Genomic DNA, 14,419 nt, shown 5'->3' with positions numbered 1-14,419 from the left:
AACCAGGAGAGGGCCTCGCTGAGAAAAAAAAAAAGTTTTCACAGAACTCACAACACTGAGGTTATAAGAAACATTTGATGAAACATGAAATATGAAGAGCAGATCCAAAAAGTAATGTAAACTTGATACAATAGAGTATTCCAACATATTCAAATTATTTATGAAATTGATAAATACAACAGAGAAGGTTTGTAATGATACTGCAGAATGAGCAGATCCGCCTCTTATTTGTATTAACTTCAGAGTCAGAATCAGAATTATTTTTATTGCCATGTATATTTGCACATACATTCCCTTGGTGTGGTTTGTGCACTGTACAAACAATATAAAAACAACAATATCCAACATCAATATATACAATAAGAGAGTTACATGCTGTTCTAAGGTGCAGAGATTGGTGATAGTGCCAATAATATAGAGTTATAAATTATGAGCGGGGGGGTCAGCAGAGTCGGTGTGATGCAGAGTCAGTGTGATGCAGGGGGCTTGTTTGTGTGCCCCACTGCCACGGGGAAAAAACTGTTCAGGTGACGCAAGGTTTTAGTCCTGATAGCCCGGAACCTTTTTCCGGACGGGAGTCTCTGGAACAGGTTCTGACCGGCATGGGAAGGATCAGCAATGATCTTGCGTGCTCTCCTACTGGTCTTGGAGTGGAACAGGTCTAGTAGAGGCGGCAGGTCACAGCCGATGACCTTCTCAGCTGACCGAATGAGCCGCTGCAGTCTGCCCTTGTCCTTGGCAGTGGAGGCAGCGAACCAGACGGTGATGGATGAGGTGAGGATGGACTCAATGATGGCTGTGTAGAACTCAACCATCACTTTCTGCGGCATGTTGAAATTCCTCAGTTGCCGCAGGAAGAACATCCTCTGCTGGGCCTTCTTGATGATGGAGGTGATGTTCTCTGCCCATCTCAGGTCCTGTGGGATGACAGTCCCCAGGAATCTGAAAGACTCCACTGTTTTAACTGGGGATTCACACATGCTGAGGGGAGCTGTTTTGGCTGGGCTCCTCCTGAAGTCTGCTACCATCTCTACAGTTTTTAAAGTGTTCAGCTCCAGGTGGTTCTGGCTGCACCAGGAAGCCAGGCTGTTAACTTCCTCTCCGTAGGCGGCCTCGTCCCCATTGGAAATGAATCCAATAAGGGTTGTGTCGTCAGCAAACTTCAGGAGTTTGACAGAGGGATGGCTGGAGGTGCAGTTGTTGGTGTAGAGGGAGAAGAGGAGAAGAGAGAGCACACAACCCTGTGGGGCTCCAGTGCTGATGGTCCGGGTCTCAGAGACAAGCTTGCCCAGCCTCACGCGCTGCTTCTTGTCGGTCAGGAATTTAGTCATCCACCTGCAGGTGGGCTCAGGCATGCTCAGCTGTGTCAGCTTGTCCCAGAGAAGAGCTGGGGAGATGCATGGTGTTGAATGCGGAGCTGAAGTCCACAAACAGGATCCTGGCGTACTTAAAGAGTAATAAAAGGAAGAACCTGATTGTTATGCAAATAATGCACCAGACATTTTTATATACTCTGGTCGAAGGGTTGAAAGTACATTAACAAATGTAATATTCTACAAATATATTACTCATTCGCTGACATTATTCTGTTTAAAGGACATCAAAAGAAGAGCTTGTTTAATGGTTGTCCCTGAAATTCATGTGGCTGCATTATTTTGAAATACAGCGCCACACTATGGACAGCTAACTTTAAATAGCCTCTCAATCACACCAAAATTTTGTCAGCTTTGAAAATTATTATTAAACATTACATTGTATTTAAAATGCTCAGATAACTTGAACATTTTAATTTGACTACTTTAGGATTACCCTTGGGATTTTTAATAAAAAAATGTTTTGGACAAGTATAACTCTTGGTGTGCCTTTATAAACAATATTCATGAACCTTGAATAGAGATTTTTTTTGATGTTTCCAGCATTTTTTTCATCATTGAAATTGACATGATAATACAAAAAAATTATTGTTCAAAATTCGCAAGATTGTGAAATAGGCCATTTATTATTTCCTGAGCCCCAGGTCAACATTCATACTGAAACCCAACTTATTAACATGACCCTTTCGCAGGCATATCGGTAACTGTGTTCATGATTAATCATATGCACTAACATGACAACTTTTATTACATAAAATCAACAATGCAGACGTGCATTTGTTTTTTTATTTTTCTGGATCATCTTCTACATTGAAGCAGTGGACGAGTGGCAAGATTCAAGATTCAAGATCCAAGATTTTTATTTGTCGGCCAGATGGCAGCAGGCAAAAATGTTTATGGCTGGGGTGAAAGGGGTCTTTAATAATCCGGCTGCTCTTCTTCCTGCACCGCTGGGTGTAGAGGTCCTCTATGGATGGTAGCGCTGTCCTGGTAATGTGCTGGGCAGACTTCACCACCCTCTGTAAAGCCTTACGGTTCAGGGCGGTGATGCAGCCAGTCAGGATGCTCTCTATGGTGCATCTATAAAAGTTGCAGAGAATCCTGGAGTCCCTGTGGAGCTTCCGCAGCCTGCGGAGGAAGAAGAGCCGCTGTCTGGCCGTCTTTCTGATGGAGTCTGTGTGATGGGTCCAGGTCAGGTCATCAGTGATGTGGACCCCGAGGAACTTGAAGCTGCTGACTCGCTCCACCGTGGTCCCGTTGATGGAGAGGGGGGCGTGTTCTTCTCCTCGTCTCTTCCTGTAGTCCACGATCAGCTCCTTCGTTTTGCTGACGTTGAGATGGAGGTTGTTGTCCTGGCACCGAGATGTCAGGGCTCTGACCTCCTCTCTGTAGGCCTTCTCATCGTCGCCGTTGATCAGGCCTATGACAGTGGTGTCATCAGCAAACTTAACGATGGTGTTGGAGCTGTGGGTGGCCACGCAGTCATGCGTGAACAGGGAGTACAGAAGAGGACTGAGCACGCAGCCCTGGGGGGCCCCGGTGTTGAGAGTCAGGGTGGAGGATGTGGTGCTGCCGATCCGCACCGCCTGTGGTCTGCCCGTCAGGAAGTTCAGGATCCAATCACGGAGGGCGATGTTGAGCCCAAGGTCTCTGAACTTGGTGACGAGCTTCAGGGGCACGATGGTGTTGGATGCTGATCTGTAGTCGATGAACAGCATTCTCACATATGTGTCCCTCTGGTCCAGGTGGGAGAGGGCAGTGTGGAGGGGGAGGGAGATGGCATCTGCAATCGACCTATTTAACCTGTAGGCAAACTGAAGAGGGTCCAGAGAGTCAGGGAGGGAGGAGGTGATGAATGGTTGGACCAGCCGCTCGAAGCACTTAATGATGATGGAAGAGAGTGCTACTGGGCGGTAGTCGTTCAGGCAGAGGATTTTTGTTTTTTTGGGAACAGGGAATATGATGGTCTTCTTGAGACATGCGGGGACTATAGACTGGAGCAGTGACAGGTTGAAGATGTCTGTGAACACATCTGCCAGCTGATCTGCACACACCTTGAGCGCTCGGCAGGGGATCCCATCAGGTCCAGGTGCCTTGCGTGTGTTGATCCGGTTTAGGGATTTCCACATGTCTGCCCTGGATATGACTGGGGGGCAGCGGTCCTCCTGGGCCTCTTCGATCTCCGCAGCCGGGGAGTTACTCTCAAAGCGTGCATAAAAAGTGTTCAGATCCTCTGGGAGAGATGCAGACACCACATCAGCACTGCTGGTCTTGGCTTTGTAGTCTGTGATGGTTCTCAGACCATCATCCATGGTCACTAGAAACTTGGACTATGGGCAGAAAACTATGGGCTATGGGACTATGGGCAGAAAAGGTCTCTGGTTCATCTCTGGTTCGACAACAAAAAGATGAACCTGGATTGATCTGTCCAAAAATCCAAGAGGATTCTTCCTACCCTGTCTAGTGCCCCTGAGCAAGGCACCTTACTCCCCAACATCTGCTCCCCGGGCGCTGTACATGGTCGCTCACTGCTCTGTGTGTCCTGCACCAGATGGGTCAAAAGCAGAGGTTAAATTTCCCTAACTGCATGAGTGTGCCTGTGCATGTCTGTGCATGTGTTTGGGACAAATAAATGCATCTTAATCTTAATCATATTCTGTTGCATTTGGTTTTCTTTTTTGTAAAATATCAAGTCATTACATTTCTTTGTCAAAAGGTTTGATTACCTTTGGGGAGTCATTGTCAAAGTTTTATATATATATTTATATGTCAGTCAGCAATTCGTCTTTAACTATTCAATAAGCAGACCATATACACAGGTTTATAAACATACGTACACCAGCTGAATTACTACTATACATCTGCAACCCTAACCCTAACCCTACTGCATCTACTGCACAGTCATTTGATTCAGGAGTGAAAGCCATTTGTGTCCATTCCCATTAAAGGCAAAAGTCAGATGTTAGTGGGTGTTCGTGGGTTTTTTGACCAGCGGGAAAGGGACTGAATACATAGTGGGAAACCCAGAAAATCACAAACAAAAATTGGTACCATGTTAATTTCAAGGCATATTTACTTGAGGATGAAAATGAATTGATCAGTTATTAAAATTCAGCTCTCCGGCCCTGTACACACCTGGTATTAACATGTGGCTTTTGTGATCCAATCACAAGAGGACAGTGTTCCGAGGTGGTCTAAGTAAATCCATCCAGGGCCACATATGAATAACCTGCTACTCAGCTTACGTCCTCTGAGCCGCTGCAGTTTCACTGTGATCAAACGTATTTTTCTCTTTTGATTTGTTCTGATCACCATCACAACATAAGCACTGATCACCACATACTGATTGATGCTTTCCTTAAATTGATCAAATCTTTATTCACAGAGCAACTGAACAGTATCCGTTCAGCGCCTCTCTCTCTTGCTTGCGTGGGGACAGACACACAGTGACATCGGTCACACTTGTGTACTCAGACTGGGTCAAGACTACATGACCTGATCTTCGTGAACAGAAATTTTCTACATGTTTATTTGCATACAGGGCAGGGAAGTGAGATCCACTCAGGAGACAAATGTGGGTCCGCATGATAATACCAGGTGTGAATGCAGGCGCCCAGAGCGGTCCACTTGTGATCGGATCACAAAAACCACATGTTAAACCCGGTTGTGTACTGGTACTGCTTTCCTGGTTGCTGGCTGAAACACAGAACCTGCCGTGTGCAATGGGGGAACAAGGGTGCCTCACAACAAATGGAGCCCCTCAGCAAGGTAACTGATGAATCCGGCCGTGGTGAGAAACCGTTGACGAAACGTTTTCTCTCATTTCAACGCGCCTCAGTGAAAACGGACACAAAGACTTGCTCCCAGGCGAATGGATCCAAACCGGCGAATGGACTCCTCTGAATCCAAACCTTCTCTTCGGAGACTTCAGGACACTTCCGCACAGATGACCCTCGTTGTGGCGCACGAGCTGTTGTTCTGCGCATAGTCACGCGGTAGAGAGCTGCGCGCGCACGGCGGAGCGGCGCAGGCAGACGCTGACCTACTGCGCAGGCGCCGTGTGGAATTCGGGGATGGGTCTATCGATGGAATCAAGATGGCGTCTCTGGCAAAAGCGCCAATATATGTACTGAAGTAGATGTTCCAAACTGACCGCGTTGGCGGCTTTTCTCAAGCCCCTCGGCGGGGTCCGTGAACACAGGCAGACCGGGAGCATGCTTTGGAAGAGGAATTGACCGGGTTCGATACCGCAACAAAGTCAGCGAGATGTGCGAGAGCTATGCCCGCTCGCTGCTGCGTGTGTCGGTGGCGCAGATCTGCCAGGCTCTGGGCTGGGATGCCGTTCAGCTCACTGCGTGCGATCTGCTGTCCGATGTGCTGCATCGGTATATCCAGCAGTTGGCCAAGGTCTGCCATCGCTACACCGAGCTCTGTAAGTATCCGCAATTATCGCCTCCATTACTTTTTAACCTGAAGTAGTCTATCACGTTGTTGTTGACTGGGCTCTGGTACTGGCGCCCCCTAGCAACGGTTGATGTGTCAAAAAGTACAGTAGCTACATAACTGAGATGCTTCTCAGTTTATTTCTGTGACCGTGATGCTCTCCTGCTGTGGGGAACACACGGAGTGGCTCATGTCACATGCTTTAGTAACCAGCCTGCTGCTATCTGTGGGGGGGGGAGTCACTATCGGTGTGAAACCTGTTGAGCTCTACTTCTTGCTGTAGCTCGAATGTCAACATCAGCCAGAGCAGCTCCTCGTGTGTGTGTGAAGTCAAACCTCTGTCCCCGGTTATCGGTGTCAGTTGAGTGATCTGAGCTTTAATGGCTTGTTCTGATGCTTCATTTCAGATGGAAGAACGGATCCAGTCCTGGATGATGTGAGCCAGGCCTTCAGGCTGCTGGGCGTGAGTCTGAGTGAACTGGAGGACTATGTCCACAACCTGGAGCCCGTGGCCTTTACCCATCAAACGCCGCTCTTTCCTGTTAGCAAAAATAACGTCCTCCAGTTTCCCCAGCCCGGAGCCCGAGATGCGGAGGAAAGGAAGGACTACATTCCAGATCACATGCCCCCCCTGGTCTCCTTACAAGAAGGTGCGTATCCAAATGGTTTGCCAGTGTAAGCCTATTGCTTGTGTGGGTTTTTCACAGGTTGAAAGTTTCTTTGTGGTGTTTAAACACTATACAGAATAGTAACTTACATTCAGTTTGCTAGTATTTGGTACATCTAGCTAATACTAATGCCGTCCTGCAGATTATCCTACATCCATGATGGCTAAAGTATTCTTTAAAATAATTTGTGGTTTATTAGTTAAGTTGAATCGATACCTCTTTAAACTTTATAACTTACAACTCCTATTATACCACTTTCTATCATGCAATGTACTCTGGATATTGTAGCTGCTTACAGACATGCACTGAACTCCACACAATCTCCTGAAATTATAAGCAAATGTCAGTTGAGTTTCTCCTGCCAGCCCCCTTGTAAAAACTTTGGATAATGTCAGAGTAAACCCATGTGAGAATAAAGCAGGAGATTTTTTACGATTAGGATTGATGACGTTTCTCACATGCGAAAGAAAAAGAGAAGCCATAAACGTAGAAGACACAGACAAAGATATCAACTTGGAAAGGCGACGAGATTCACTGGTGTTGATGTGCTGTAAATAAAAACGTGTTCTTCCAAAGTACATCATACATTATGTCTGCCTCCTGGAGGCTGCACCAGCCCTCGCTTGAGCGCTACAGAGATTTAGTTCTGAACCCAGAGAATCTCCTGCTCCGTTCTCCAGAGTTCAGTGTCTGAAACCTGTTTGGACTGTGTTAGTTTGAGCTAGGCACCTCATAACCGGGCGGCTGTGCATGTATAACCTTAACTTGGGATGTTTTAGGGTTAATCGGTATGACTGAACCACAAAAATAAGAGGTCAAATATTAGGTCCTGTGTTTGTGAGAAATCTAGGAGATTGATTCGAAATAATGCCTCACAAATGTGTGTCCCTTTACTCTCCAGAAGAGGAAGAGGAGGAGGTCCTTGCTGACATGGGCACCTCAGCCGAAGCTATGCAGGTGGCACTGGAGGAGGATGAGGATGAAATGGAAGAAGATGAGACCTTCAATGATGAGAACTACCCTCTGAAGAGGCACCTGGACAGCCCCGATGCTAATGTTGGCATGATGCCTACTTCCAAGAGACCACGGATGTACTCTGGCCTCAGCCCAGAATGGGGGGTTGAGCCCCGGGAGCCCCTCACGTCCCTCAATCCACAACGTGTTCCCCCAGGCATCCTGCCTTCCCATGATAGCCTTGATCCTATGTCACCTGAAACACCCTCTGGAGCCTTGCCGCCCTTCAGACCTCAGCCAGTAGTACCAAAACACTCTGATCACAAAGGCCTCACCACTCCAGGGAGAAAGCCTAAGGTCTCATCCCCTGGCAGACAACGGACTAAGTCCCCTAAAGGGGGGATTCCTGTTTCGGTGGGTGGTAGTCCCATCCACTCTCCAAAATCGTCTAAGGAAAGGAAGAAATCCCCGGGCAGGACGAAGAGTCCTAAAAGCCCCAAGAGCCCAAAAATGAGTTCGGTCAAAGCATCTCAACCCCCAAGCAAGACAGACATTGTGCATAAGATACCGATGTCTGCGCTGAGTGAGAGGATGGGTAAGGAGAACATCCATATGCGTCAGAACATAGAGGACCGGGAGTTAGATGAGGGCCCCTTTAAGAAACTAGAGCCTGATAATACGGCTATCGATGACTCAATCGATGCTGTGATTGCCAGAGCGTGTGCCGAGCGGGAGCCCGATCCTTTTGCCTTCTCATCTGGTTCTGACTCAGACAGCAATGGATTCTCCAGCCCCAGGAGACTGACCATTATGGAGCCATCAACACCTAAACTCCTGATTGGGGCCAGCAATGCTATAACAGACACGTCAACACCACTTCACCTACAGACACACCCAGGCCTAGGAAACTGGACAATGGATGATTCAATCAATGAGGTGATCCGAAAGGTCAACCAGGGGGGTCCGTCTGCACAGCCGCCAAACCAAGGCGTGTATGTGTCGTCGGGGTCGGCCTCGCCACCCACTCCTGAACCTCTGCTCAAGGTGTTTGAGGAGAAGAACAAGATTGTGTCGTCAATAGATATCAAGAAAAAGCTGAAGAAGGAGCTCAAAACTAAAATGAAGAAGAAGGAGAAAGACAAGCCGAAAGACAAAGACCGGGAAAAGGATAAGGGCAAGGTAAAAGAGAAGAATAAGGATAAGAACAGGGATAAAAACAAGGAGTTTTCCAAGGAGGCCAAGATGCCCTGGAAGGAGTTTGGGATAAAGGATGAGGAGCTCTTCCTTCAGCGAGACTTTTCTCTGCCCGAGGTTTCCATCAAGGTGAAATCCAGAGATGGAGATGTTCCTAAGAAGGAGAAAGAAAAACACAAAGACAAAAAGAAGGATAAAGAAAAAAGCAAAAAGGACAAAGACAAGAGGGAGAAGGGCAAAGACAGAAACAAGGAGGACAAACAGAAACAATCTGGCTTAGCTTCTTTTGGTCTGGGTGAAAGCCTACCACTGTTCAGCCCCTCCGCCTGCCTGCGCATGCCCCCCATCCCTATACTCCCTCCTCTGGCCCCGATGCTCCAGGAGAAAGACGTGAAGAGCAAAGATAAGGACAAGAAGAAGGACAAGAAAGAGAAGAAGAAAAAGAAGGACAAGGACAAGGAGAAGGATAAGGAGCGAGAGAAGGCCAAAGAAAAGGAGAGGGAGAAAGAGGAGAAGAGGAAAGAAAAGGAGAGGGAAAAGGAGAAACGAGAAAAGGAGAAGGAGAAAGAGAGGATTCGATTGGAGAAGGTCACTTTTAAATTTTATTGGGTTTATCTTTTAATCTCAGTGTTTGTTTGTTACTTAGTTTGATATTCTTCTTCGTGCTTCTTCAGGTGAAAGTAGAAATTCCAGCTGCTCTACCGTCTCCAGTCATCCCCAGACTGACGCTCCGGGTGGGAGCAGGCCAGGACAAAATGTGAGCAGTGAATGAATGAACGAATGTTTCCAGTGATATTTCCTCCATCACCTCTTTTTGACGTTCTTCTTCTTGAACGGCTAAAAGCTGAAAGGCAGTTTTACCACGACATACGAGTCGGGTTGAGTATCACACCTCAAATATTTTTTTGCCGTAGTCTGAAACAATAACTTTAATAATAACAGAGATTACTTTAGTGCATTTAAAGCTGCGTGAGGCTGAAAAAAGTGAAAAATGCGTAAAGCTTTATCGCAGTCTGTGTGTTGTATGTTTCTATTGATGTTAATGCAGGATGAGCACAGTTCAGTTACTAAAGTTGAGTTCACTACATAACTACCTGAGGTGTGATCGGGAGTCTTGCAGTTCAGACTATACAACTGACTGGCGATAGGGGTTCACACACTACACAATCTTTCACTAGAAAAAAAAACTCTGACTGGTCTCCAAACTACATTTAATCAAAAATACACGTGTGAGAAGAGACATGGTGACTCCAGTGATCCTCCTGCTGAAGGAGGAGAAACGCCTCAGTAGACTTCACTATTGTAAAGAATAGAGATCAGCTTAGGCCGGATTTTCTTGTCTAAACCTAACTGGACAGGCATTCTACAAGCTGCATTGAGTTTGTGTTAGCCTGTCGTTCACACACATGGTTATTGCTAAATCTGATTGGTGACCTGTCAGCTTGCCTGTCTATGAGCGTCTATGAACAGTTAACACATCGCGGTTAAATACTGCTGATCTCATTATTTTGTATGAGACTTGCAAAAATCATCAGCCCCTGGTAGATTAACCTGGAAATCTTGTTGTGTGAACTAGGCTTAAAGCTTGCATCAATGTTATGTCAGAACTGTGTTATTTGTTTATTTAATTAGACTTCTCTTATAATATAACTCCTGATTCAAATCAAAATGATGCTAATTTTGATTTGTATAATCAGGCAACGTTGCTATACTCCATTTTGGAAAACTGTTTCTTTCTTCTTATGAAAAAGTTTTGTTAAAAACATATTTGTTTGTATCTGAAGAAAGTATTGTTTTAGTATCTATATTAAAATCCAGCTACAGTATTGTCACTGATAATAATGATATATTCACACTGACGTGTATTTGTCTCTGTTCATCACCAGAGTTATCAGCAAAGTGGTTCCAAATATAGAATCCAAGACGCCAACACCCAAGACCCCCACTGCCAAGTCTGGACCTGGGAATCGCCCTCGGACGCCTCCACCTCCTCCAATACTTGCCCCAGTTGCACCCCCTCTAGCTCCACCCGCTTCTCCGCTCCTACTAGCGCCTGCTCCTTCATCTTTGCTCTCCCTGGCCCCAATGCTCTCTCCCACCACTTCCAAACCCCCGGTCCGCAGCGTGGTAACTGAAACCGTCAGTACCTACGTGGTGAGTGTTCATACTCTGGGATTTTGTTAACTTACAATTCATGCAAATGAGAACAGCATTTACACAAAGAGCGAAAACTCAAGTAAATTAATTCCCACTTAGATAGGGACTGCATTGTTAGTTTTTCACTCAGTAAACATTTTGTCATTGAGCGGTCTGTCACTAATATTCCTCTTATTGTCTGTATTTATTCTTAGATTCGAGATGAATGGGGAAACCAGATCTGGATTTGTCCTGGATGCAACAAACCTGATGATGGCAGTCCCATGATAGGATGTGATGATTGCGATGACTGGTATCATTGGTAAGAGAAAGATTCTTTTCTGGCCTGTTTTTATAAAAGATCATAGCTTTGCCTTGGGGACAATTTAGGTGCCATTATTTACAGCTGTAATTCACTGATCTATGTTTGCAGCTGTTGGTGAAATTAAGGTGAAACCATTTACAAAATACCTCAGTTTCTAATTATTGGGTCACAATTCACATTTTCTGCACCGCAAGGAAACCGAAAGAAAGGCAGAAGAAAACATGATTTACTTTGAACATGACAGCTCTATGGACATAATTATAACAATTAGGCCACTGAGTTGTTATATGGTCAGTGAGAAAAAAGGTAAATAAATGTCAGTTTTACTCCATCCTTACTACAAAACAATCAAATATGCATATTTGCCGATGTAAAGAAAATAATGAAACGTACTTTAAGCTTAGTTAATTGTACTAATAATCAAGCAGTACAGTTTTATTCATTTACTTAACTGTGTCCGATGGTCGTCCAGGCGGACGTCCATGGAACAGCAGTGAGAGCGTCTAAGTAAAGATGAGGATAATTCCTGGATAATGAAATAAAGCTTGTCTTTCACTGAAATAGACATGTAAAGGAACATTACAGCCTGGCTCTGGTGCCAGTTTGGGTTTGCCAGCGACAGCGACGGCCAGATTCCTCCGGCTGGAACTCTTTGGAAATGTTCTACATTTACTGAAACATTAGCATTATTGAGCTGATTTATATATTTATTATAGTCCAATGAATTTGTTGTTTTTCAAAGGCAACAAATTCCCCCCCCCCCCCCCCCCCCTAACCCCCTAACCACACCGCCACGGCTGCGTGTGCTAGTTTTTCATTTTACAATCAACTGAATAGTACCTGTAAATCACAACATTTATATTTATTAAAAGTTAGGACACACTGTATTTATTTTAAATACAGTATTACACAACACATGTTTTGCTGTCTTCCAAATGCATCTGTCATGTGATTATTTTGGTCCATTCATGATCAAGTGACCACGCAGTAAAACGCAGAGTAGTTGAAGTAACTCAAGATGGACACTACCTCAATAGTAATGTAAGTGGAGTATTGCAGAACATTTAACTAACATTTATCTTAAAATAAATGATTCCACACACATTGTATTTCTTTGAATACAGTATCCAGTGGCCTGGGATCCATCATCAAAGTTGTGCATTGATATTTTGTCTGTGACTGACGATGCACTGATCACTAAATGCACTGATCACTAACTGCACTGATCACTAAATGCATTTCAACAACATTGTAAGGAGTTAGGGATGTGATGCAATTTCAGATCAGAAATTATGTCCCAGCAACGACTCAAAATCTCAGACTTGACCAGTCTTAAATATATATTTTTGGCAATTCAACTACAATAGTTATTAACTCTCACAATTACTTTTTTATATAGGATAACATACTTTAAAGCTTTAGAACAATATAAGGACCATTTCTCCGTCAAAAAGTCGAAGTCGCAGTTAATCTACATCACCCCATTCTCCCTTAATTAGGATCACAGGCACTAACAGGTTAGGTTCCATATGTTTCTCATATGACTGAATCAGAATGAAAATCATATGATCAGCGACAGTGTGGTGACACAGCATGACCCTGTTCTGTAATTATTTCTGACGGATGCCTGTGCTGTTTCACCTCTAGTAGAAATGTTAAACCAGCAAACTGAACTGTCTCCTTCTCTTGTCCGCTCAGGCCTTGTGTCGGGGTGGTATCAGCGCCTCCCGAAGACCAGCAGTGGTTCTGTGTTAAATGTTCCGGCAAGAAGAAGGACAAAAAACACAAGAAACGGAAACACAAACTGCATTGAGACTATGCAAAAGCACATATCCTGGACCCTTCTTTTTTCGGACTGAAAGCCATCACCGAACACACGTGGCACTGCTGTAAAAGAAACAATAAAAAAACATTAAAAAATATAGAAAGTTCAAAATTTTGGCTGATACTAACCTCTGATGATTTTTTAAAATGATGTCAGCCATGATGCATTGTGATTGGGTAAGGAGAAAAACAGACTTTAACCAGCACATAATCAAGCCTTCGTCCTCATGTGGGCTCTGTGGGTTTCCCTTATACTCGTGTAGGTCGTTTGATTGTTTTGGATGTACGCTCCTAAGAGATCAAGACAGTTATGTTTGTATTAGAAGACCACGACCGTTTGCATGAGAGGAAAACTCATCAAAGGAGAACTAGAGAACAGCGAACATCCATTGTCTTTATTTCTGTTTCTGTCACGTGACCAGAGAACGACCGATCTCGACGTCAACACCCCCCCCCTGGTTTTCTGCAGTGTCATTGCAATGTCATGTATATAATGATGATGGCATCAGGCATGTATAAAAGTGTAAATACCAACTTCCAAGCCAAGTGCATTTTGTTCTTAGGATGATTCTGACTTGTTAAATCCATTTCCAGATATTGGTTTTTAACGCAAATTCTTTTCTGTACATTTTTTAAATTCAAAGTCTGTATTTTTATTTTTTTTTCTTCACATTGATTTTTCCCCCGGGGTTATAATGTAGCCGTGCTTGTTATGTAATTAATTTCTCTGATGCTTCAATATTAAAGATGAACAGTCTGTTTGCTCGCAGACTTTAAGACTTTAAACCTCATTGCCATCAAAACTGTATCTTAAATTGTCTGTCTATTGCTTTTCTGCACCTTTGTTTTATTTTTTAACACTGACAGGAGTCTCTGCTTTTACCCCCCCTCCCCTTTCTTTTTACCCCTCAGTAGGTGTTTGTTTGCATTTGCTTTACGAAAATAGATTGGAGATATTTTAACAAACTGAGTTTCGGATGTCAAAATTTGTTCCAGGACAGTTTGTTACGTGTTGAATCGTCTTGATTCTGTGTGCAGTGGGTTACAGATCTAGTTCAGGATTCAGTTTGTCCTTCCACACTACACCTCCATGAGATATGTGGGACAGTGCGTGAGAACTACATTTCAGAGCATGACTTATTTAAAACTGGATTTTGAGGACCTTATTTACTGTGTCAAAAATATCCCCCGAGCCGGGTGCAGCTGCTGGTTTTGCCCTTCCCTGAGCGACCACACGGTGTCATTCTTCGTGCATGGTCGCTGTGGCACGCTGCCTCTGACATGTGGGGAGAGCACAGCAGGCTTTCGGAACGCGTTTCCCCCACATGCATGTATGAATGTATGCAAGAAATGTAACAGGTGTCTCAGTTGATGCATGTGGAATCTTAAACCCTGCAGTTGGCCCTGACGGGAAAGCAGCTCGAGACGCGTTGTCCCTCGTGAGGGAGCCTATAGATGACTGGGACTGTAAAGATGGTTTACAGCCTCTCAGAAGCCTCTTT

General features: G+C 44.7%; 1 protein-coding gene across 1 annotated transcript; it reads left to right on the top strand.

Moving 5' to 3' along the window:
- The first annotated feature begins 5,431 nt into the window (after positions 1-5,431).
- Positions 5,432-13,708, top strand: taf3 (TAF3 RNA polymerase II, TATA box binding protein (TBP)-associated facto). The gene is made up of 7 exons (XM_062390036.1): positions 5,432-5,805; positions 6,224-6,466; positions 7,386-9,220; positions 9,307-9,389; positions 10,519-10,786; positions 10,984-11,090; positions 12,792-13,708. The coding sequence occupies exons 1-7, from the start codon at positions 5,640-5,642 to the stop codon at positions 12,904-12,906; spliced, it is 2,817 nt and encodes a 938-aa protein (XP_062246020.1). The 5' UTR covers positions 5,432-5,639; the 3' UTR covers positions 12,907-13,708.
- Positions 13,709-14,419: the final 711 nt, after the last annotated feature.

Source organism: Platichthys flesus, chromosome 6, assembly GCF_949316205.1.
Source record: "Platichthys flesus chromosome 6, fPlaFle2.1, whole genome shotgun sequence".
In the NCBI taxonomy this organism is placed as follows: Eukaryota; Metazoa; Chordata; class Actinopteri; order Pleuronectiformes; family Pleuronectidae; genus Platichthys; species Platichthys flesus.
This window is presented reverse-complemented; position numbering and strand designations above follow the sequence as displayed.

Bases quoted from the DNA above. Each gene is read 5' to 3' on its own strand.
- taf3 (XM_062390036.1), top strand. From the start codon at position 5,640: ATGTGCGAGAGCTATGCCCGCTCGCTGCTGCGTGTGTCGGTGGCGCAG. The intron at 5,806-6,223 runs GTAAGTATCCGC...GCTTCATTTCAG, and splicing joins CCATCGCTACACCGAGCTCT to ATGGAAGAACGGATCCAGTC. The intron at 9,390-10,518 runs GTGAGCAGTGAA...GTTCATCACCAG, and splicing joins GGAGCAGGCCAGGACAAAAT to AGTTATCAGCAAAGTGGTTC.